The sequence below is a fragment of the Elephantulus edwardii genome, unplaced genomic scaffold, assembly GCF_000299155.1.
Source record: "Elephantulus edwardii isolate Elephantulus edwardi_28Jun2011 unplaced genomic scaffold, EleEdw1.0 scaffold00006, whole genome shotgun sequence".
Classification (NCBI taxonomy): Eukaryota; Metazoa; Chordata; class Mammalia; order Macroscelidea; family Macroscelididae; genus Elephantulus; species Elephantulus edwardii.
In genome coordinates this window covers 28,239,815-28,265,164 of record NW_006399756.1, presented here as the reverse complement: position 1 = coordinate 28,265,164, position 25,350 = coordinate 28,239,815, and the positions used below count along the sequence as shown (strand labels likewise).

General features: G+C 44.2%; 1 protein-coding gene across 1 annotated transcript in view; it reads right to left on the bottom strand.

The window, feature by feature from the left end:
* Positions 1–3,209: 3,209 nt before the first annotated feature.
* The window catches only part of ARL3 (ADP-ribosylation factor-like 3), a 57,656-nt gene continuing 35,515 nt past the window's right edge, over positions 3,210–25,350 (bottom strand). The window contains exons 4-6 of the mRNA XM_006879975.1: positions 23,350–23,400; positions 13,482–13,667; positions 3,210–3,488 (exon numbers count right to left, since the gene is read on the bottom strand). Of these exons, the coding sequence (XP_006880037.1) occupies positions 3,441–3,488; positions 13,482–13,667; positions 23,350–23,400 (285 nt within the window). The 3' untranslated portion in view covers positions 3,210–3,440. The remainder of the gene's footprint in view (positions 3,489–13,481; positions 13,668–23,349; positions 23,401–25,350) is intronic.

The window sequence follows — 25,350 nt, the reverse complement described above, 5'->3', positions numbered from 1 at the left end:
CCCACAGTGAGGGTGGGACGCAGAGTGGCACAAAAATAGCCACCACTTCAGCCCAGAGGGGAAGAAAGAAATTTGTCAAAAGCCAGGAGGGCGAGTGGTGGAGACGATGGAGGCAGAAAGGGTCCAGAGTGGTGCCCTCCCAGCTGCGGTGGGAGCTGCGGGCTCCTTTGACCCTGGCACGACGCTCCTAACCGCCGGCATAATCGCTGACTTTCAGCTGTGCACCAACATGTTCCCCCGCTCAGCCCACATCAATGACACCCTTGTTGCCATAGTAACCAAGGGAGAGTGAAGGGGAAAGTGTGTGCTCTACTGGGCGCAGGGAAGCCAGCCAAAAGGAGGGTCGGAGGAGCCGACAGGGAGCAGAGGAGAGGAAGGGCTCAGGGCTTGAGCTTTTTCCCACAACTCCTTGGAGTACATGGCAGTCCCTGTCCCAGGCCGGGCCTGCCCTCTGGCCCTCGGGCTCCTCCTCCCCCCAATACACATTCAGATGCAATCGCAAAGTCTTACTGAGATTTGACTTATTGGGGGCTGGGGAAGAGGGTATCCCCTTTCTAACTTCAAAATTCTGTCTTCTGGTTGTGGCCACAGGGGGTGGGAGTTGGGACCTGGAGAGCGGTACGGGGGACTTAAAAAGCATTTTGTTTTTACAAATGGGAGCTTTCAAACTCTGCATTTTCCAGGCTTCTCTCATCTACCCCCTGAGCTCCGGGATGGGTTCAATAGAGCTCAAAGGGAAGATGAAAGCTCGTGACATCCACAATGTCTTTGTGGCGCTTGAGCCGAGAAGCAAATCTGAACATGTACAGAGGCTGTCAGCAGAGGAGGACCGACAGGGGACTTCTGCCCACGAGCTGAGGCCTGGGGAGGGTGCTTAAAACAGTTCCCGAAGTTGGTGGTAAAAGCAGCACAGTTTTTTACGCACTAGTCACTGTCAAGTTGCACACTGCAGTGTTTCCAACTTTTCCCCAGCTTTTTGCCCCTCAGGTAACATCTCTAGGGTGCTATTTGGAGGGAAAAGCAATTTTCAAGTGTTAGTGCCACACAAGCATATTGCCTTGCGGCAAAAACCCTCTTAGAAGTATTAGAAAAACAAAGATGTCACTTTGGGGATCAAGGGGTGCCATCCCAAGCCATGGCATTTTCTGTCCCCTCAAATGCACACAAAGGCCAGACAATGAATAAGGCAGGCCGAAGAACGGATGCCTTTAAATTATGGCGCTGGCAAACAGCACTGCATGTACCATGGACTGCTGGAGCTAGGAGGACAAATGCGTCCTGGAAGGCTGACAGAAGGCTCCTCGGAAGTGAGGATGGCGCTTTGGATGTGTTATGAGGAGGGACAGTCCCTGGAGAAAGACACCCTTGGTAAAGTGGAAGGTCACTGGAAAAAAGAGGAAGGCCCAGCAAGATGGATGGACACCGTGGCTGTAACAGCAAGCTCAGCTATGGCAATGACTGAGAGGGTGGCTCGGTATTGGGCCGTGTTTCATTCTGCTGTTCAGGAGGGACTGCTGCGAGTCCAAACTGACCTAACACCACTTACCAACAAGAGCCACATATGCGGCCTGGTGGGAGGGGAGTTCTGGTTCCTGCTTATGTAGCTGTGCCCCTGTTCAAAGCTAGAGAGGAGTCCAGTGGAGGATTCTGGGAGCTACGGGCTCTGTGGTTTAAGAAAACTCACCTTCCTAAAAAAAAAAAAAAAAGAAAACTCATCTTCCTTTATTCTGCAAGTCCTTACCAGTCTGTGCACAGGAATCTCAGAGCACCTTTTCCTGACTGGCTTTGTGAATGACCTTGAATTCAGACCAGGTGTGAAACTGGCCTCACTTCAGTCTCACCTGCACAATAGGTGATACTCTTGTGGCCTAACAGGACTTAGCTCTAGCAAGGCTGAGGGACAGGGGCTGCAGAGGCCCCACAGGCTGGCTTCAGCGCCTTGGTGGGCTTGGGAAGGACCACCTCCTAAGATTAGAAGGCAGCTGCCTCCCTGGACCCACCAAGCTTTGGGCAGGATCTTATTCATTCTCTGAAAGCCTGTGAACTCAGGAAACCAGAAGAAAGTTCAGTTCAGGAGTTGGGTGATGCCCTGGCTTGTCCCACCACCACCTCACCCCCCTCCCCTGTTTGAAGCTGGGGATTTCTGATGTCTCAAGGAAATAAGCTGTTTTTGCAACACAGGGCAGGAGAAGTCTCTGCACTTCCTCAGCGATCAACCAACAGAGGTTACGATTTACTAGAGTTAGGCAGGCCAGCGACTTCAGTTCTCCAGGCTTGACCCCTGGCCTCACACACGCCCCTTCCTTCAAGCAGCAAACCCCCTCCACTGGGATCAACCTACCCCACCAAGGTGCCAGCTCTGTAAAAATTGATCTCTTCTAAAAAATCGATCTGCCTGGCTTTTCTCGGGAGGAGCGGGTTCATGGTAAAGCTGCATTTATTTTTAAAATCTGATAGCGGCAGCCTATTGTGATTATTTAAACACAGAATTCTTTGAGCTTTAGAAATCCCTTCTATAGGACGGCCCTGAGAAGGCAGCTAATCTCGGCGTCCGCTGCTCCCTGCTCCACTGAACTGGAGAAAGCCTGTTTGCGCTAGCCTGAGCTCTCGATGTGAGAGGGCTTTTTAAGGACCTTGTAATTTTTCTGGAATTAAAACCTCCCACCTCTCCTTACATTCCAGATGTCATTACAGTCAAAAGTCATACGAATTTGCTTCCCTGTGCTGTGGGCCGGGGGGTAGGGACTGGGTACAGTTCTGCAGTGACTTGTTTGCAAGAAAGGTTTTTGTTTTCCTCCCACCCTGTCCAAAGGGTGCAGATTACATACACAGCCTGCTACCTGCATGACAAGATGGTTTAATCATCTGCTACTCCTCCCCTCCCCCGCTCGCAGCCTCATGTCAGACAGACTCACTGGCTCACCCAGTGGTGGTAAAAATCACAGGGGTAGCACTGACAAACGTACGTGTGTGTGTGTGCGTGCGCGCGCGTGTCTGTGTGGTTTCAGGGCCACAAGAGGCATGTAAGGGACAGGTCAGTAAATAAATGAACTCAGCACAGGCTTCTGCTGCTTCCTCTTTCTTCTTGGAAAAGGGGAAAGAAAAAAAAAAAGCCCCCTGGAATTGTCTAAACTGCAATGCAATCTCTTGCTCATTTAAAAGATCTCATTTTCTAATCATGTGCTTTGAGACATTTAATACTATTTCAATTATGCAGAGGAAATAATATAATTCCTTTATTTGAAAAATGATACTGAACCTCAGAGATCGGTTAAACCTACTGCCGGAATGGGGATTCTCTTTAAACTGTGCTGTTCCTTCTCTTCAAACAGCTGTAGCTGTACACAGATGGAAAAACATTTGGTCGGAAAGCAGCAAATTAGTGTTTTTCAGGACAGGATTCAGCTCCCGCAGCTCCTGCTTCTCCATTCGTCTAGATTCTATTTCTTCTTTGCGTTGACATTTTTGCAGACCCAGTTCATGCCATCCTAGGAGGGGAAGGGGCAGAGAAAGGCAGAGTTAGCTGGAGGAGAGGACTACAAACTCGGGCCTACCAGCAGGGATGGTGAGGGGTCCTTAGGGGCACCTTCCAGGGCCACGAGCCCTTAGGGAGTCTGTCTGCTTGAGGGGCCCACCTGGATGACCAGGAGGAGGGGGCCTCTGGGAACAGAGGAGGGAGCTGGTGGGGGAGAGTGCCCAGTGCTTGAACTTGAGATGGGTTCTCAGAAACTCCCTCTGAACAAATAAACACATCTGCCGGGATCTAAGGCCCAACTGAGGAGCTATCAGGAAAGATTCCAGCCCTTTCTGGCTTTTTCTGAAAGCTGACCTTTGCTAGGGCATTAAATTCAATAAGCCACCCTTCTGGTGCCCCAGCGTGTTTACAATGTGACAGTGTACACTCGGGGTTAAATTCAATTTCTTTTTGGAAAAACAAACCCACTGCAGTGTGTTACTAGACACACAGTTGGGGCACTTACTCTCTTGGAGCGGCATCACAGACCCTCTAAGAGGGGTGGGGGGCTCTAACACACCAAACAGGGGTGGGGGGAAGTCTCTCTTAAAGGCACAGTGACCTTCAGAGTGTCCTCTCCGGGAAGGCTGGAGAGGGACCAGGTGAAAACCACACAATGCCGAGAGCCACCTGGCAGGTGGTATGCTTTCTCCCGATGCCAGGCCTGTCAGCGATGACCTCCTTTACGACCCTCCTCTGGAGTCACACCTGATTGCTCTCCCTGTCCCCAGAGTCCCCCTTGACCTTCAGGGGTAGCACAGGTGCCTCAGAAGCCCCACAAAGAGGAGGCAGAGGTCTTTTCCTGACATCTGCAGCACATGCTCCTGAGGCGCTGGTCGAGCCCGCGCCTGCACCTCTCAGGGCATCTGTGACACACCGAGTCCCACATTCCCTGTGACCGTGGCGCGAGCTGCTGAACCAGAACAGCTGAGGCAGCTTAACGTAATAAATATCAGCTGACACCCTCGGCCATTCGGAACATTAATCCCATAAACAATACATCACTGCAAAACAACCAGCAGGCATCCTATCTCCTGGCTAATCTGACCATAACCTGAATTTACAGTGATTAAAACTCTGCCAGTTGCCATCAGGGCACTTGGGCGGGAGAGGCAGATAATCCCTCGGCTGTCCCTGAGTGGACCCCACAACATTTGCCAAGAAGAGGCTGGGCATGGCCGAAAGCCCAAAGATGGAGTGCACCTGGCAGGGAAGGGGGGAAGAGGAATGCGAGGTGGGGAGGGGGAAAGAGAAACACGAGGTGAGAAAAAGGCGGGCTCCACCTGAATCTCCAGTTACATCTGGGTCAGCTCCGAACCCTGAAAAAATCAGAGGCCAATTTTAAGATCACACTATGAAAAGGAATCATTTCACGAGGAGCCTGTTTAATTTTAGTAGCTAATTGGTTTCCACGACAAAGAAAGAAAAAAAAAATGATCACCTGGCAGGAGACAAAAAAAAAAAAAAAAAGGATTTCACAAATAAAAGCGGGAGGCAGCAGATAGGCATCTTCCTTCGCCTGCGAAGCTGAACAGCTCAGCACTTTGTGGCACCCTCCATCTTCAAGAACCCGCACGAGCATCAGCAGAGGTGCACACCTCAATGTTTTCTCCTGGAGGAAGACTTGCACTATTTTATCAAACCATCGCCTCAGAGAAATCAACAACAGTGTTCCCACACTATGCGAATGTCATTATTTTTTCCCCCCTCCTTCGTTTTAGAGGTGATTATGGAAGGAGCTTTTCCTTTCTTATATGTAACCGAACATGGACGCAGGCAGAGAGATAGGAAAATATTGACTCAGCTGCAGGAGCCCACAGCAGAAGGTGGAGGGTGAGGGGTCGGTTTATCCTGCGTATCTGTTATGGAGGCAGAGGCGAGGTTGAACGCTGGAGCCCTGCTGAGGGGCCAGTGTGTTTCTCCAGATGTTTGGGAGCCAGTGGTGACAGTCCTTCCAGTTCCAGGCTGGCCAACAGAGGGCGCTCAGAGGTCAGCCCCGCGACCTCCACAGCTGCTGCTTGCAACTCAGTGTGGGAACTGCAAGGAACAGTGTGGGAGGACTTGATATGAAGATCAAGGAGGCCGCTCTGTTGAAGGATCTAGGGGCTGCTAGGAGGGACCTCTGGTAGGCTAGGGGTTAAGAAGCTGCACAGCAATCTTGAAGACACGTGGTTCGAACCCACCAGCTACACCATGGGCAATCTCCTCCTGTGTGATTAGCTGCCTCTGAAAACCTGCCAGAGGGTCAGCTAAGGGCTGGTTCTGACTTCATGGCAGACAGCAACAGGGGTGCTGGGGAGGAGGAGGTGTTTTACCTTATCCAGAGACCCTGGGCTGGGGCTTGGGAGGTGGAAGGGCAAAAAGACACTAATTCCTCTTCAATCAGGGACCAGTTTTGCCAAGTTGCCCACTGGAAGGGAAAGAAAATAGCGGTCCAACACCCCTGGGGACAGGAGTGGGCACATGCCACATTGGCCTGACAGCCACTTAGTTTCCTTCCTCCTTTTCAGTTACTTCCTATCACATAAGTAATAACTGCTGGTGTCTGAGGGCTCACTCTCTCTCTCTACTAGTTTTAAGCTCTTCTGCAGAAATCATTCAATCCTTAAAATCACCATATGAGGGAGCTCTGGTGGTCTAGTGGCAAGAAGCTGCACAGCAATTCCAGAGGAGTGAGGTTTAAACCCACCAGATGCTCTGATGGAGAAGGAGGGAGGGGCAATCTCCTCCAGTACCAGTCAGATCTGATTTGATAGTAAACACACACACACACACACACACACACACACACACACACACAATTAAAAAAAAATCACACTGTGAAGCAAGTACTACTGTTATTCCCATTTTATAGATAAGAAAATGAAGGCAAAGAAAGACTAAATAATTTTCTCAAGGCCATCGACCCAAAAGTGGCAGAGCTAGGCTCCTAGCAGGGAGCCTCACTCCAGCATCCAAGCTCTCCAAATATTTACCCTTAATGATAACGGCGGAGGAGCTGACAATCACTCTGCTGTTGGGCAAGTGGGGGGAGCAATTCCAATTTTTCCTCATTATGACTTTCTGTTGAACAGGGACCTTGAGACTGGGGTATCCCTCCAGTCAAGCAGCCTCCAAGGTTTTCCTGCAACTCTGAAAGTTCCAGGCAGAGGCTGTTTTTAGCCTCTCAACCTCAAGACTCCTGGGCTGCAGGTGGAAGACTGGCTAGCTACCTAGTTTCAGGACCCCTGCCTCCAGAGAAAATGGCATTTAGAGAAACCATAGGAGGAACCTTCTGCCTCTCTTATGTTTAAATTAATGCTTCACACCACTGCTGCTTTATTTGGCAATACCTTTTTTAAAAATATATTTTAAACAGACAACTGAGAAAAAGTGATCCTTTACTTGAAATAGGTTACTGCCCTGATTCCAACAGAAGGAATTGAATTCATAGAGTTATTTAATGGTTGAGCCTTTATCGTTAAGAACTGGTTAGACAAATTTTCTGCACTTTTGATCTTCACTGTGAGGATGACCACCTTATGGTATGAATAGCATTCTCTCTTCCCCTGGCCAATTGTGCTGAAACAGAATTTGAATTGATTAGCTTCAATTCAATAACAGGAACTAAAGAGAGATATTAAACCTCAAACGCTGAGCTTTATTTGGCCTTATGGGAAGGAAGTAAATATTTCCATGTCATAATATCATTCTCTAGTAAAACCGCTGGGGAAAATAGAAGGCTGCCCCTAACCATATGGGTGGGAACCTACTAATGACAGCTCTTGAGCTTCCAGAATTGAAGGCATGATGCTTCTTTTATGTGAAGAGTGGTCACTTACTGCGCTGCTTTTTTTAATTTGATCTCCCAACAATGCATCCATCACTGCTCTATGGTTTTGCAGGGAAGCGGTGGCGGCCATGGTTGGGTGGACCCAGTTTTTAAAGCCACGAAGACTGTGGTCACATCAGTAATTGCTTTAAGATGGCAAGGACCTCAGACCCGTGCTGAGCAGTGTGGCCTCTCCTGTTGGGCCATCAGGCCCCCAGGGTCAAGGAGCAGCTGGCCGCGGCATACATAAGATATTGCTTGCTAGGATTCCCCCCCCCCCCCATTCTGGGCACTACATGAGGGAGGATGCAAAATTTCATGTTCCAAACTTGCTTTCTGAGTCTCCCAAAATGTTTGAACATTTAAAAATAAAACTGAGGTCTGACTTGCAGATAAGCACACTGAAAGACAATCACAAGGCCTAGAAAGAAGCAGCAGATGGGATTTTTTAAAATAATGAAATACTGTTGGGATTTTAAGGGAAACATCCCTTAGATCAAGGCAAAAGAAACAGAAACAAGAAACTGCAGATGAATGTTCAGTGTTTACCTGTGAGACTATCTCTGAGGCTCAGCACCCATTCTAAGTGCTGGGCCTGCTAATTGTTCTTTCTAGGGAAGCCACAGCACTGTGAACTGGACCATTGTGCCTGCTGGTGGGAGAAAGAGAGGCCTTGTGGGATAAATGCAAAAAGATAGATGAGTAGGAGGTGAAAGCACAGAAAGCAAGACTCAAGGGAATCTTCTGCTCGTTCACGGCTGTTGGTGTAGGCAGGTCTTCACTGTGCCTGGGGTAGGAACCAGGTTAAAACTGCTGGTCTCTACTTGAAAAGGACATTCAAATCTAGTGTCATTTTAATCACATACACTCAATGTTTTAAAAGAAACTACAACAGCAAAGAGAGCTACTGGTTTGCGGTTCCAATTCGGGTTTGTAATGGAAGAGGGACTGATTTCATTCTACCTTTTTTTTGGCCTTAAGCCAGACCCTGTGTTCACTATTTTCTAGAACCCTAGGGAAAAGAACAGGATGAGAGTCCCTGGGCTAAATGTTCTGCACCAGAAGACGCTTGGCCACTAGTGCACAGAGGGAGGCTTCCTCCAAGGCTGGATTGGAATCTCACAGGGGGAGTTTACGTTGCTCTGCTCAGACATTTTTCAGTTTCTCCTCTTTCTGCCTTCACCTGCTTGACATAACTGGGTCTCCTCTGATCGCTCCCCTGGACTGTGGGCCTCTGAGGAGGACAGAGTTTCTAAGATTGATGTTCTCCTTCAGCTTCTTATGCCCTTTACCTATTCTCTGCTCCTGACAGTTTCCTATGAAAACCTGCTTTAATTATATGATGGGCCGGCCTCCTAGTCATCATCAATCAGTAAAAGAAAGACCTGTTCTCAACTCCACGGAAGCCCTCAAAAGTCCATTTCTCCACCCAGGACTGGGCTGCTGAGCAGCTTGAAGCATTGCTTTTCCTCAGAATTGCATATGTTTGCCTGCAGAACGTCAGGGGAACAAAACCCTGAAGATAATGGATACTATGAATCAGTCTCTTCCAGAATCCCAAATCAGAAGCAACACACCCGTGATGCTGGTCCACAGAAGGGCAGGAAGCACCATTGGGCAATGGCTCACCCACCCACTGGTGTCTAGTTTTTGTTTGTTTGCTTGCTTTTTTATCATTATAAGACAAGTCTCTCAAGGGAGCTCTGGTGGCCTAAAGGCAAGAAACTGCACTGCAATCCCAGAGGTATGCGGTTCGAATCAACCAGATGCTCTGCTGGAGGAGGGGCAATTCCCTCCTGTACCTGTCAGATGTAATTTGATGGTACACACACACACAAAAGAATAAAACAAAATAAAATAAGTCTCTCAAACACATTTGGATTAAACCTAAAGTATAAATAGAAACAGTCTTTAAACACCTGAAATGAACCAGGATTCCAGGTCCTTTTATGACCTTTCCATGTTTTCTTCCAGGGTGAAACAAGCTGTGGTACCACGGGCTACCTGACCTATTTAGTATTTAGTGCTGGATCTTGTTGACAGCTTTGCCTATTGCCGACCAGCTTTCGGGGCTGGGGAGGATAAACAGGAGTTTAGAGAACTGTAGTTATCTGTGAAAGTGTCTGCGTCTGAGAGTGAATGCCAAACAAGCAAGTCTTTGAAATATTTTTTTTTTCTAATGAAGTCTTCAATTTTTTTTTAAAAGAACACTTTGATCCTTAATTAATAAAAATCATTAAAAGCCTGCATATTCACTAAGCAAGCAGGAGTTCCACTTCAGTGACACTTTTTAAAGTGTACAAGGAACTGACCAAGTGGGCAAGAGCTGAGGTTAAGGCATCACCCGCGGAAGGGATCGCGGAAGGGATCGGGTCAATCAGTGCTTCACAGAGAAAGGTGTTTGCACAGGAAGACGCCACGACCTTTCTCCAGTCCCCAAAGGTCACCATTAAAGGACAATAGACAGCCGATTCCCTTCTTAATTAACATTTTTATTAAATAACCCATTTCAAATAATGGTTAAATTTTCTAAATTTATATCATTCTATTAACCATAATCTAATCTCATTAACCTTGAAATCCCAGTCTTAACTACCCAATTCTATACACCATGGTGCTATCTACTAAACTAATTAAATGACCTTCAAACTCCTTCTCCTCCATATAAAATCTTTCTCTTTTTTCCCCCACCTGCTTATAGCTCTTTGTTGGATCTCCCTTGATATCATTTCCTGTGAACTTGCTCAAAGTCCCTAATCTGAGAATTTTCTTTCAGAAATCAAACCATATTTAATATTCTCACCTGATTCAAACCAGTTGATTTCAAAGCCCTCCCCTGCCTATTCCTACCCTCCAAATGTCAGCTACCTCCCTGCTTCTTTTTCTTTTGGCCTGAAGACCCTGTGACTTGAAAAGCACTGCAGTTCTTTGGTAGTTACAGAGCCAGATACTGAGAGCTTTCCTTCCGCTGCTGGGCAGGGGTAAGTGAGAACTAAGAGCTTCCTCCCTAGCCCCCAGGCTCCTCTGAAGCCTTGCCCTTGACTTTAATGCCACTATTGGACATACTGATTCTAGATAATTCTAGTCCTTCTTTCTTACATCCTGGAGCTTGGCTGAGAAACAAGAGCTTCACTGTTAACGCCAACTTTGCTGGCCAAGTGAAAAATATTCCTGAGCTGTCAATTCCCACTTTCCTATGGGGCCACACCCAGAATGTGTGCATTTACTCACGTATTTATTTACATGAAGTCTCACTTTACAGCCCTAACCTCAAGATGTTCTCTGTTTTGGACATTTGTGCGTTCTGATCCTTTTAGAGAGGCAAAGTTCTCTTGCTGAAATGGTTTATAGAAACAAAACAAAAGCTACTCTCTTCTTCAGAGTCACCTCCTTAAAAAACTTTTTTTAAGCACCTAACCAAAAAAACCTGGTGGATGCTTTCAAGTGGATTTCAACTCATAGCAACCCAATACACACCAGGTGGAACCTTGTCCACTCCTCACAGTGGTGAAGTCTATTTTGCAGTCACTGTGTTAGTCTACTTTGTTGAGGGTCTTCCTCTCCCTTGTTAACCCTCTACTTTTGGATCCAATGCCCTTCTCTAGAGACTGGCCCTTCCTTATAACACACCCAAGGCAGTACACCGTCCTTGCCTCTCCAATATGCAATATGCACAATTAGAGGGAAATATTTCAGAAAAAAACTCATTTTCCTTTCCCATAAGTGGGTTGTAATGGGAGAAAATGAAAGAAAATTACTAGACTTTTCCTATTTAAAAATATTCTGGGTTTTAGCATATTTGTTGTAAAAAAACAAAACAAGGGGAGCTCTGGTGGCCTAGTGGCAAGGAGCTGCAACTACAATCCCAGAGGCACACGGTTCGAATCTACCAGATGCTCTGCCGGGAAAAGGAGGGACAATCTCCTCCTGTACCAGTCACATCTGATTTGACGGTACACTCACACAAAAATAATAAAATAAAATAAAAAAAACCCCAAAACCCAAAAACCCAAACAAACAGCCTACTGGTCGGTCCTCAGGCTCAGAGACCAGCACCAGAAGTGAGCTGCTGTGTAACTAAAAGCAAGCTGCAAAGCCAATGCCAGAACTGAGGTAATTCTAGGATGTCACTATATGCTTGAGAAAAGTCCTCAAGCAGTTTTAGGACATAAATGTGTTCAATGTCTTAGGAGAGAGAGGAAAGAAGAATCTCAGGAGGAGAGAGGTGGCAGGATAATGATTAAGAAACAAATCTCAGGGAGCTCTGGTGGCCTAGTCACAAGAAACTACACTGCAATCCCAGAGGTACACAGTTTGAATCCACCAGGTGCTCTGCTGGAGAAGGAGGGACAATCTCCTCCTGTACACACACACAAAAATAATAAAAGAAAAAGAAACAAATCTCAGCCTCATACCCAACATAGCAAGTTCAGAGAAAAAGAAAACTGGTTGTGACATTAGGGAAATGTGAGAGACGGCCATGTGGGGAGATGCTAATCATCTCCCACAGCATCCTAGAGCTTTGGGTATGTTAAAAGAAGGAGCCAGTCCCTAAAGAAGGACATTGTGATCCAAAAGTAGAGGGTTAGCAAGGGAGAGGAAGACCCTCAACAAAGTGGACTAACACAGTGACTGCAAAATAGACTTCACCACTGTGAGGAGTGGACAAGGTTCGTTAGACGCTATCATCAACAACAGCATCCTAGAGCACCACTGGCCAGTTCTCACCGCCCTGTCACAACCGACAAGTGTTATTGCCTACAACTCATCTCAACACTATGGACATCTCAGGATAGGACATCGGTCCTATCCTAAACCAGTCTCACAGATCCTGACACACCTACCCACATTGTCCCAGTTACTGTTTCACTCTGCCTCCTCCAGGGTATTCCTCTCCTGTGCTGTCCCTTCATGATGTTCTTCTCCAAATACTGGTCCCTCCTGGCTATGTGCTCAAAGTATGTGAGACAGAGCTTCAAAATCCTAGCCTTTAAGGAGAAATTTGGTTTCACCCTCTCCAGGACAGACAGGTATACCGGATGTTTAAAATGGGGCAAGGCATGCATGCTTAGGGGGTCAGAATAAAGAACTAATCCCAGAAGATGGACTTCTGACTGTCAAGTTCATTTCCTGAAGAAATGGAACCTCTTAGATGTCTGGAATATACCATTTTCTGTCATAACTTAAATCAAGTGAGGCTGAGTCGGCTGTTCCGGTATAGAGTTGCTCAGAAAGGTACACAGTTGTATAACGGTTACACATAAAGATCAGACTTTCTGTCCACAGAAGCCTCCCAATGGGAAAACAACCTAAAGCAACACAAAACAGACACCAACCTTGAGGGCAGTGGAGATAATCAACCTCCAAAAATGAAAACAGAGCTAAGAGAAGAAGCGGAAAAAAACAGAAAATAAGTGTGTACGATCACACTGGTATACTATAGCTCTGGTGGCCTAGTGTCAAGAAGCTGTGCTAAAATAGGAAAGGCTCATGGTTCAAGGCCACCAGATGCTCTGAGGGAGAAGAATGGACCATTTCCTTCCATATGATTAACTGCCTCTGAAAACCCGCTGGAGGGTCAGCTATGGGTCAGTTCCAACTCTAGGGTACACAACAACAGCAACAACAACTGGTGTACAACTGGAGCTCTGGTGGCCTAGTGGCAAGAAGCTGCACTGCAATCTTGAAGGCATTTGGCTCGAATCCACCAGATGCTCCATAGGAGAAGGATGAGCAATCTCCTCCCTTTCAATTAACTGCCTCTGAAAACCTGCCAGAGGGCCAGTTATGAGTCGACTGGATAGTATACAATAACAACAACAACTTGATTACTTAGGGAATACAGTTATTTGTATCATAATCTTAAGAGACAAAACAAAACACTCAAGAGAATTTTAGAATCAGAAAAGATCTTCCAGGTCTCGCATACTGATTTCTGAATGAACAGGGAAAGTCTGTTGTTATCTGTGGCCTTCCTGGAATAGTGACTGGTATCAGATTGACTGCAAAGGGGAAAAGAACTTTCATATCCTGAAATGGTTTATCTGCCAAGCAAAGGCTATTTGTTTCCTATCTTTATCTATTTAGATCAACTCAGCCAATCAGAAAGACCACCATGGGTGGCTGCCAGGTTAACAAGCCCTCCAGAGATCTCACCTGAATGCCTTCTCCTGTGAGAGCTGAGCAAGACTGGATTTGCCAGACTCGGTCTCGGATGGTGTGCAGGTTCAATCCTTCTGCGATTTCGGAGGCAGGGGCTGCTGTGAGCAAATCCTGCTTATTTGCAAAGATGAGCACTGGCACACAATTCAGCTTTTCTTCCTCCAGTAATTCGGCTAGTTCCTGGACCATTTTGGGGTGGGATGGGAAAGGAAAGGGAGAAAAGGATGAAAAATATATGACATCTAAGTATGCACCTCTAATGAGGAAAACAAAACCATTACGCTTGACTAACAGTTTTAAGGGCAGTGGGAGGTCCCTGGCATATTCTTGGGCCCATCATAGATAAGTTGAAAAGTCTGAGCTGAGAGCGAGAAATCTGCATTTTCTTAAACTTCTCTGGTGATTCTGCCATGGGAGAAAACAAACACAATACAAGGAGTGTTTAGAGACCTATCATTTGCAGATGATGTAACTTTGCTTGCAGAAAGTAAAGAGGCCTTGAAACACTTGCTGTAGAAGATGAAAGATAGCAATCTTTACTAGGGATTACATCTCAGTATCAAGGAAACAAAAATCCTCACCACTGGACCAACAGGCATTATCATAATAGATGGAGAAAAGATTGCAGGTGTCAATAATTTCATTTTCCTTGGATCCACACAGTCAATACCTATGGTAAGAGCAATCAAGAAATCAAAAGACATGCTGCATGGGAAATTCTGCTGTCAAGGACCTCTTTGAATCACTAAAAAGCAACAGTGTCAGTTTAAAGACTAAGATCAGACTAAATCTGATCCAAGTCATTGCTTTTTTAATTACTTCCTATGCATATGAAAGTCAGACGGTGATTAAGGATGACAGTGAAAGGTTCAAACTCACCACAGAGTCCAAAAGCAACACCAGCAAATACAATTTACAGCAAATATGCTTTATTTAAAATGTGCACTTTGGTGAAAGTGGGCTCAGTTGGCCTCAGCACCAAAGAAAAGAGTAAGGTATTTATCTAGGCTACATTGGCAGGTTAGGGGTAGTCTCTTATGAACTTGGAGAAACAAAGAATTTAACAACAACAACATAGAGAAACTCAGTTGGTCTAATGGACAGAAAGTGAAGCTACCAAGCCAAAGGTGGGTGATTTTAATCTGTGTCCCTCAGGGCTGCTTTTAATTGTTTTTGGTCAAACATTCTTCTAAGTGATATGGCACTGGTCTGTCAATTTGCTGTATAGAGGTAACTCGTGGTTGCTGTGATGCCAAACACTGACCCTGATGTGCCAAATGTGATATTGGTCACCCATGATAGACAGTGCTTGGTGGAGCTCCCTGATTAAAATAGGCTTGGAAACAGGAGGGGCATCCACTTCTGAAATAGCTTGCCTCTGGAAACCCTATGGACTTGGAGAAATGAAGAAAGTTATCCAAGCGTTCAGGTCTTTAGTTCATAGGGTCGCTATGAGTTGCCTACGACTCAATGGCACTTAACAACAACAACAACATTGGCAGGTTAGGGGTAGCATAGCAGCCTGAAGGACCTGGGGCCATTTCCCACTATTTCAGCATTCCTTGTTTGATCTTCTGGGGTGAGTCATAATATGAGTCTAGGGATGGACATTAAGCAAATAATTTACTATTTCCAGGAACACTGAGTGGTATTTGGGTAGGATCAGAAGGTCATCAGAATGGAGTCACTTTGGTTTCAGCCTTATAGACAGGAGACTCCTCTACAGCTTTGAACTATGTGCTGAGGAAGAGTACTGACTGGTCCGTGGAATGCCAAAAGAACAAACTACCTCTTTCCTTGGAGGAAGTGCAACAAAGGTGGCCTTTAGAGGTAAGGAGTGTGAAACTTTGTTGCACATACTTTGGGTATGTTGTCAGAAGGCGCCAGTCCTTGGAGAAAACCAGTATGTTGGGAAAGGTGGAAATGAGTAAACGAGAGGAAGACTTTCAACAAGACAGTAACATGGGAAGAGGAAACATGAAAGATCCAGTGTGAAAAACAATGGATATGAACTTTGTAAGTAAACCAGTAAAATACAAATTTTATTTAAAAAAAAAAAGACAGGCTGACAATGTGACTTAACAATTGCCTCCAGATTGTGCAGGATAGAGAGCGAGGGAGGTTCTGATCTGCTGTTCACAAAGTTGCAATGGGTTGCAGTAATAGTCCCTATCAGCAACAGCATATATATGAGTTGACCACAACTCATAGTGACCCTATGCACAATAGCTCTGAACCCTGCTTTATCCTGAGCCAATCTCACTATTTCTGACACACCTACTCTCATTACCCCAGTTACTGAGTCAGTCCATCTCATTTGGGGTCTTCCTCTCCTGCGCTGTCCCTCCACCTTTCTAAGCATGATATCCTTTTCCAAGGACTGGTCCCTCCTGGCTACATGCCCAAAGTATGTGAGACAGAGCTTCAAAATACTTGCCTCCAAGAAGCAGCTTGGTTTCATCCTCTCCAGGATAGACCTGATTGTTCTCCTGGCAGTCCACAGCAGTTCAACACTCTTCTCCAGCACCACAACTCAAAGGCATCAACTCTTCGGTAATCTTCGGTCATTTTTCAGCTCTCTGATGCATAATAAGCAACTGCAAAGACCATGCCTGGATTAGGCACACCTTAGTCTTTAGACTGACATCTTTACTCTTCAGCATTCTGGAAAGGTCCCCAACAGCTGACTTCTCCAGTGCAATTTGTCTTTTGATTTCCTGACTACTGGTGCCAACAATGTTGATTGTGGAACCAAGTAAGATGAAGTTATCAACAATCTCAATCTCTTCTCCATCTATCATGATGATGCCAATTGGCCCAGTGGTGAAAATCCTTGTTTACCTGATATTGAGCTTCAATCCATATTGCAGACTGTAGTCCTTGACCCTTTGAAGCAAATGCTTCAGGCCCTCCTCAGTTTCAGCAAACAAGGTTGTGCCATTAACATAATAAATGTTGTTGATGAATCTTCTCCCAATCTTGATGCCACATTTGTCCTCTTGAAGTTCAGCCTCCCAAATGATCTGTTCTGCATATAGATTTAAAAAGGTCTGGAGACAGAAAACATTCCTGATGCACTCCTTTCCTGATTTTGAACCATGCAATGTTTCCATTCTCTGTTCTAAAAAAGTGCCTCTTGATCCAAGTACAGGTTTCACATGAGCACAATCAGGTGTTCTGGGATTTCCATTCTTCTCAAGATTAGAAGCTGTGCTATAATCTCGAAAGCAGGAAGTTCAAATCATCAAATCTACCAGCTGCTCTGCAGAAGGATGGGCAATTTCTTACCTTGCAATGAAATAGCCTCTAAAAACTGGCTGAAAGATCAGCTTTGGGCTCATTATGACTCAATGGCACAAAACAATAATAACATGAACAAAAGAAGTTGTATCATCTCCATACGATAGGTGGTCAATTAAGTCTTCCTTCAATCCTAATGCCATAGTCTTCTTCATGTATAGTCCAACTTCTAGAATTTGTTGTTGTTATGTGCTGTTGAGTCGCTTGAGACTCATCTCGACCCTATGTACAACAGCCCTAAACTCTGCTCTGTCCTGTGCCAGCACTGTCTCTGACACACCCATCCTGATTACCCTAGTCACTGATTCAATCCACCTCATAGAGGGCCTTCCCCTCCTGCGCTGTCTCTCCACCCTACCAAGCATGATGTCCCTCTCCAAGGACGGGTCCCTCCTTACAACATGTCCAAAAAAGTATGTTAGGTGGAGCCTCAGAATCCTTGCCTCCAAGGAGCCGCCCAGTTTAACCCTTTCCAGGATGAATCTGTTTGTTTTCCTGGCAGTCCATGGTACCTTCAATACTCTTCTCCAGCACCAAAGCTCAAAGGCATCAATTCTCCTTCTATCCTCCTTAGTCATTGTCCAACTCTCTGATGCATAACAAGTGATCACAAAGACCATAGCCTTTATCAGACGCACCTTAGTCTCCAGAGAGACATCACTGCTCGTCAGTATTTTGGAGAGGTCCCTAACAGCAGATTTTCCCATAACAGCAGATTTTCCCACGGCAATATGTCTTTTAATTTCCTGGCTACTGGTGCCAAGAGTGTTGACTGTGGAGCCAAGCAAACTAAAGCTGTGAACAATCTCAAATCTCTTCACCATCCATCCTGATGCTGCCAATTGGCCCAGTGGAGAACCTTTGTCTTCTTGACATTGAGCCTCAATCCATATTGGAGGCTGCAGTCCTTGACCCTCTGCAGCAAGCGCTTCAGGTCCTCCTCAGTTTCAGCAAGCAGGGTTGTGTCATCTGCATATCGCAGATTGTTGATAGATCTTCCACCAATCTTGATCCCTTCTAGAATTAGAACATAAACAGTCTCTGGGTGGTACAAATAGTTTTAAGTGCTGGGCTGCAAAACTGAAAGGTTTGCAGCAGGAAAGAAAGCAACGAAAACAAAATAAAACTCTAACATTTCTTTAATATTTTTAAAAAGAGAAGTATCCTTTTAGTCTGTTGTTGTTGATTGCCATTAAGTCGAGCACGAATCATAGTGATGTTACAGAACACAAGGGGTTCTTTCTGTAGTCAATCGCCAATAAGACAAACGGATTGCAATATCCATAAGCACTTTATTACATAGATCTGGGAGACAGTGAGTCACCTCCAAGACTGTCTCCCCGTATGGGAGTGGTCATGGGTTTTTATAGGATGGTGAGACATCAACATACTTAACAATAAACTTTTGTTAGTAAAATTAAAGAATTTCTATTTCTGAAAGAAAAGCATTCACACCCAGATACTCCCTTTCCAGGCAAACAGGCAGGTAAGGTTATAATTTACATATGATTGGGAAAAACAGCTTCAAAGAGATAACAGTTAATCTAGGAGATGCATCTCCTCTTCTGATTGACAGATCACAGAAAGGACACTAAGAACTCCAAGGTCAAGCAACCAGTCCCGCAGTCTGGAGAAAACTATAGTTTTATAATTGATACCTATATAGAGAATTCTGAACTTATTAATACCACCCTATCAGTGACCTTATGAACAAAAGGCCTAAAGTCTTTCTATAACTATCGACATTTATCAAAGTTCACAGAGTTTCCAGAGGCATGTTGTTTAGGAAGTGGATGCCACTCATGAACAATTTTGATGAAAACTTTTACTATGGAAGTTTAAATCCTTTAATTGTTGTTGCTTCCCTCCACCGTAAACTCTATGGCTGAGTGCCACTGCTTTCTAATAACAGGACCTCCTCACTCTGTAGCGACACAGTAACTGGGGTGATGGGGACAGGTATGTTGGAGATAGTGAGGTTGGCTCAGGATAGGACTGGGCTCAGAGCTACTGTGGACAGGGTTGCTGTGAGTCTCAGGTGACTAGACTGCACGTAACACCACCACCTTGTATTAAAGACAACCTTTTCAAGGAATGAAAAGACAATTTAAACTGTTTTAAACTTTCACTGGGTTACTGCTAAGTTTGCCCTAAACCACAGACTTTCTTATTTTCCCAACTCCTTCCCCTCTTTACATGATGTGCTTAATTATTTTCCCCTAAGAGGATTCAGATCAGGAAAGTCAGCATTTGCTTAAAGCAGGCCTTACAAAACCCAAAACACACCCTAAGTGTCAGGTTGACCACCAAAATGACTCCATTGTGGTGAGCTTCTGACCTTACCCAACTGATCCAGGTGTTCCAGGAAATAGTATCTAATCTGATTAATGCTTACCCCTAGGGGGGTTTTAAGACTCACCCCAGGAGATAAAACAGGGAGTGCTGAAATAATGGAAAACGGCCCCAGGCCCTTCAAACTGCTGTGATTGCCCCTAATATGTTTATGACAGTGCTGAATCATGCATATTCTCAGCCCCTGAATCATCTGCTCCCCATATGACCCAGAAGGTACTTCCTGTGGCCGCCACCTTGAAAGAAAGCTGAGTATGTGCTGAATTATCCTGCTCTGTCCCACCAGAGCCAATCCCAGGGGACCTCCTCTTCTTTTAATACATAAATACTATCATCTTTTCCTTTTTAGAGAGAACTCTTCAAACCCCATGCTCTGTGTGAATAAACATGAAATCCTTTCTCTGCCTACAGAGCCATTCAAAGAATCACTTCCTCCTTCCTTGGAGGTCTCACACAGGCTACAAGTGCCTTGTCCTTCCTCCGCCTCTCTGCATGCTACCTATTTCCCAAAAAAACCTCTTTCTTTGCTTGCACAGAGAAGTCTGGACTCTGGTTTTGCTATTCTTACTTAACAGAAGGAAGAGGCCAAATTTAAGGACTGCACGGGAGGCATTTTCTTGATGACCATACTTAGGGAGTCAGTAGTTCAAGCCTCCCCAGAGTGTGCTGGGAGTCAGGCCCGGAGATCTGCTTCTGAAAGATTATGGCCTTGAAAATCCTACGGAATAGTTCTACTCTGCATACATTGGATCATCATTTGTCAGCAACTGGCTTGTCGGCAACTAACAATGTAAGTATGTACACATGTATTTTTTTTTTTTAATTGATTTCATCTTGCTCAGATCCACAGTCAACACCCTTGGCACCAACATCAGGAAGCCAAAAGATTAATTGCGTTGGGAAAATCTGCTGTTGAGGAACTCTTCAGAGTGCTAAAGAGCAACAGTGTCACTCTAGAGAATAAGATATACCTTATCCAGGCCATGGTCTTCTCACTTGCTTGCAATATGAATACCTTGGTCTCCAGACTGACGTCGTTGCTTTTCAGTACTCTGGAGAAGTCCCTGACAGCCATCTTTCACAATGCAACTCGTGTCTTTGTACACATGTATTAATAGGAACTGAATCAAACTGAAAATGACTATTGCTTTAGAGCGATGATCGTTTCATCAGTCTCTACCTAACACATGCAGACCTATGTACAATACATCAAGTCTACCTTCTAAAATGACTATATAGTCTCAAGTAATAAAGTCTCTGATTTTTACATTATTGGTTGCTGTCTAAAACGTATGTTGAGGGGAGCGCTGGTGGCCTAGTGGCAAGAAGCTGCACTGCAATCCCAGAGATATGCTGTTCGAATCCACTAGATGCTCTGCTGGAGAAGGAGGAGCCATCTCCTCCTGTACCAGTCAGATCTCATTTGACGGTACACACACACACACACACACACACACACACACACACACACACACACAAGAATAAAAATAAAAAAAAAATGTATGTTGAATCTGTAACAAATATATGACAGTGTATAATTTTATCAAAATGATAAGCCACTCTTCTTTCCCATTGTTGTTGTTATGTGCCGTCAAGTCACCTGCAACTCATAGAGACCCTATGTACAGCAGCCCTAAACCCTGCCCTATCCTGTGCCAATCTCACTGTCTTTGACACACCTATCCTCATTACCCCAGTAACTACATCAATCCATCTCATTAAGGGTCTTCTCCTCCTGTGCTGTCCCTCCACCCTCCCAAGCATGAAGTCCCTCTCCAAGGACTAGTCCCTCCCTGCAACATGTCCAAAGTATGTCAGACGAAGCTTCTTTCCCATTAGAGTAATATTTTAGCTACATAAAATGCCTGAGCTATTAAAGAAAACTGGATGACTCAAGAAACTGGATGTTTTGATTGTATTTACATATAATCACCCTTCATTCCCAAATCCATGTTTAACACTGGTTTGCAGAGTGATGATTTAGGAATCTTCTGGTAAAGAAGGGTGATGGGCTGACTCCAACAGTCTGGAGAATTTTCAGTCTAATTTCCAGGGGGGGAAAACAACTATAAACACAGGGATTGCTACTTTTGGTGTTGGCAAAGAACACTGACTATACCATAGACTGCCAAAAGGACAAACAAATCTGTTATGGAAGACGTGGAGCCAGAGTGCTTGTTAGAATTGAGGATGGTGAGATTTCATTTCACAGACTTTAGGCATGTTTTCAGGAAGGCCAGTTCCTTAGAGGGTCAGCAAAAGAAGAGGAAGATCTTTAATGATTAAAGCAGTGACTGCAACAGTATTTATATGTAGCTGAGAATATGAGGATGGCACAGGATTGGGGAGGGTTACATTCTGTTATACACACTGTTGGGTGTCATCAAGTTGACTGTGACTTAGAGTAACTGTACGAACAGGAGACCCTGCACCACCACCCTCATGATCTCTGACACACTCAAGCTCATCAGTACAGTCACTAAGTCAATCCATCTTAGTGAGGGTCTGCCTCTCTTTCAGCGACTATCTACCTTTCCTAGCATGATGGCTTTTCCCCCCAAGGACTGGGGCTTCCTGATAACATGCCCCGTGTGTGAGATCAAGTTTCACCCGCCTTGCCTCTAAGGAGCACCTTGGTTATACTTTCTCCAGACCAGACTCCTTTGTTCTTTTGGCAATCCACAGGATATAATTCAGTACTCTTCTAGAACATCAGAGTTCAAAGACAAATATTCTGCCATCCTTAATTACGGTCTAACTTTCAGATGCATAGGAAATAACTGAAAAGAACATGACTAGGATCAGGTAAACCTTAGTCTTTTTTTTTTTTAATTAAGGGGGCTCCTGAGTGAGATTCCTTGGTCTGGAGAGAGAGAGAGAGACCAGGGGAGCACCACCACACCTTAGTCTTTAAACTGACACTCTTCCTCATTAGCATTTTGAAGAGGTCCTTGACAATAGATTTTCCCAATGCAACATGCCTTTTGATTTTTTGACTGCTGTTACCATGGGTTTTGATTGTGGATCTAAGGAAAAAAGAAATCATTGACTATTTCAATCTTTTCCCCATCTATCATGATGTTGTCTATTGGTCCAGTGGTAAAAATTTTTGTTTTGTTGATACTGAGGTGTAATCCATATTGAAGACTGTAGCCTCTGATTTTCTACAGCAAGTGTTTAAAGTCTTCTTCACTTTCTGAAAGCAAGGTTGTGTTGTCTGCATACAACAGGTTGCTGGTTGACTCTTCCTCTAATCCTGATGCCACGTTTATTTTCATGTAGTCCAGCTTCTTGAATTATGTGCTTAGCATACAGACTCAGTAGGTATGAAGAAAGGATATCACCTTGACACACATCCTTTCTGATTTGAAATCACACATTGTTCTCTTATTGTGTTCAGACAATACCTTATTGGTCTATGTACAGGTTTTGCGTAAGCATAATTAGGTTATTCTGAGATTCTTACTGTTCTCAGTGTTAGCCATAATTTGTTATGATCCACATAATCAAATGCCTATTGTACACAGACTTGTTATAAGTTGCAGCCAACTAAGTGGCATCTAACAATAACAAGAGCAATTTTGAAAGGTCACCTAAGATAGTTACACAGGACAGGGATTCCATAGTGATATTTACACACATTTCTTCAAAGAGGTCCACTCTACTTCAAGTTTCCTCTATCCCTATACCCAGTCTGGGTAAAATGGTCTTTCCTCGTTGCTTCTCTCCTTAATAACTGTGTGATACAATCACATGGTGGGGTCAGGCCTTGTATTTGAGAACACACATAGCTTCAAATGGCATACTTTATCTTCTAGCTTGAAAACAAGAGTAACTTGTACATTTCTTCTCATTCCTTTATCAAATATACCTCTGGATCAATTGTCTTGAAAAGTGTAAGTAGGAGATGATTAAGTGAATTGTTTCTGGGGGTTCATTTCTAGGTGGGCTTGAGAGGAGGAAACCTGAAGACCTTTTAGGTATGATGCTAAGTTCCATTTGCTTATAGCTTGATAATTTCATTAAAGCAAAAAAAAGTATAATCCAAACTAATTTCTTGTTAGATAGCAGATATTTTTGTCTAGAATTATACTGTTTGACCATAAAGCTAAAAAAAAAAGCCTCCCTTACGTTCACACATTAATAAGGTATATTAATAAATATGTATACCCAACCACTTGGGAAGTATCTTGACAGAGTAATTATTTACCTGACCCGTCTCTTCAAATCTTTTTCTGTCTGCACTGTCAATGACATAGATCTGTAAAGGAAAAGAAGATTACTTCAGTAAACAGATATGAACAAAGACACAACTACCTCTACAAACAAGAATGTATAGGAACTATCTCTAGCAACATTACAAAGATTAGAAAGTCAGCACAGTCAGGATAAAAGGAGCCATATTTAACGCACACCAGCTGGGCTGCTGATTGAAAGGCTGATGGTTTGGATCTAGCAGTTAGTATCTAGTATCAAGGGATGAAGTCTGCTCCCATTGAGATTTACAGCTTCAGAAACACAAGGGAGGCCATCAAGGGGCAGAAATTACTCAAAGGGTTGGGGGTGGTATGGATTTTTTTTTTAAAATTTTTATTATTTGTGTGTGTGTGTACCGTCAAATGAGATCTGACTGGTCCAGGAGGGGATTGCCCCTCCCTCTCCAGCAGAGCATCTGGTGGATTTGAACCGCACACCTCCAGGATTGCAGTGCAGCTTCTTGCCACCAGGCCACCAGAGCTCGCCGATGGTATGGATTTGATATGCACTAGACATTTGTGTTGGAGCTCTGGTGGCCTAGTGGTAAGAAGCTGTGTTGCAATCCTGAAGACATTAGATCTGAGGCCACCAGATGTTCCACAGGAAAAGGACAGGCAACCTCCTCTCATGCGATTAACTGAAAACCCACTGGAAGATCAGCAATGGGTTGGTTCTGACTCATTGGTATACAACAACAAGACATTTGTGATAGGTTTATTCTACACATTTTCATTACACCTCTATGAGACAAATTACTTCCCACAGAGTGGGGTGAAGTGGGGGAAAGCTGATGTGTTCCACCCCATGTGGAGGGCTGGGGGATAAGCAACTTCCTCAGACTACAGCTGGTTAAAGATATTGCACCTCTGACACAGCTGCTCTTAACCGTTCTAATATATTGCTTTCCAAATTGACAGAAGGGACAAATGTACACTCCTATATGCCTCCACCATCATCCTGTGAAGAATCATACCATTCTTATTATGAACTATAACCTGACTTCAAATGGTGGGACAGGAGACCACAATCTCCTTCCCATCCCTCTGTCTGCCTGGAGCTTCAGACCAAACACTGGAATTACTGTGTGTCTACATTTTGCCAGAAGAGAAGTCTTGAGTTCACCATAAATTAAAAATCTCAAGCTTTCTCCTCCATTCCTTAATTTTATTGGTTGCATAAATAGCATCCTATTATAGCAGTAAGGGAAATAATGTGAGACAAAAAAAAAAAAAGAAAGAAAAGAAAAGAAGTAAAAACCCTACTTAGTTACAGCACCCAAACACATTAGCTATTTTAATTTCCTGTGCAAAGTCCCTTGTAGTCTTTCTTCATATGAAAATATAAAAAGCAAAATTAAGAGGTATTATTCTATAGTCCATTTCTATTCCATTTAATTTCCCCAAGTGTTAATCTTTTAAAAAACTGTCAACTTTACAAACTCCTTTAAAAAGTCTAAAATTGTTTTAATAGGAAAACCCCCCCAAACTAAAAAATGCTTTTTAAAAAATAAGTCATTAATTAAAAACCAACAAATTCTCGGCTGTCACTTTTAAATTAAAATTAGATTAACCATCAACAAATGAATAGAAAAGCTGTGGTATATTCACACAATGGAATACTATCAAAAACAAGGAACTCATTAAATATTATACAAAATGAGTGACCCTGGAGGACATTTTGCTGAGTAAAATATCTCAGTCACAAAAGGACAAATACTGCATATGCCACTGTTATAAAACAGGACTGACATGGGGGTTTCCCCTCAACCCCCATGAGCAAAGCAACCCTCAATAGCAACGAGATGGAACCAATTGAAGTGCCCATCAGCAAACGAATGGAGAAAAGAGGGGATAAATAATGTACACTGCATTGAAGCAGATGAGGACTAGAACTGCTTAAAAGGAATATATGATTAGATATTATTTGCATGACAACAGTACAGAGTAAGAGCTGC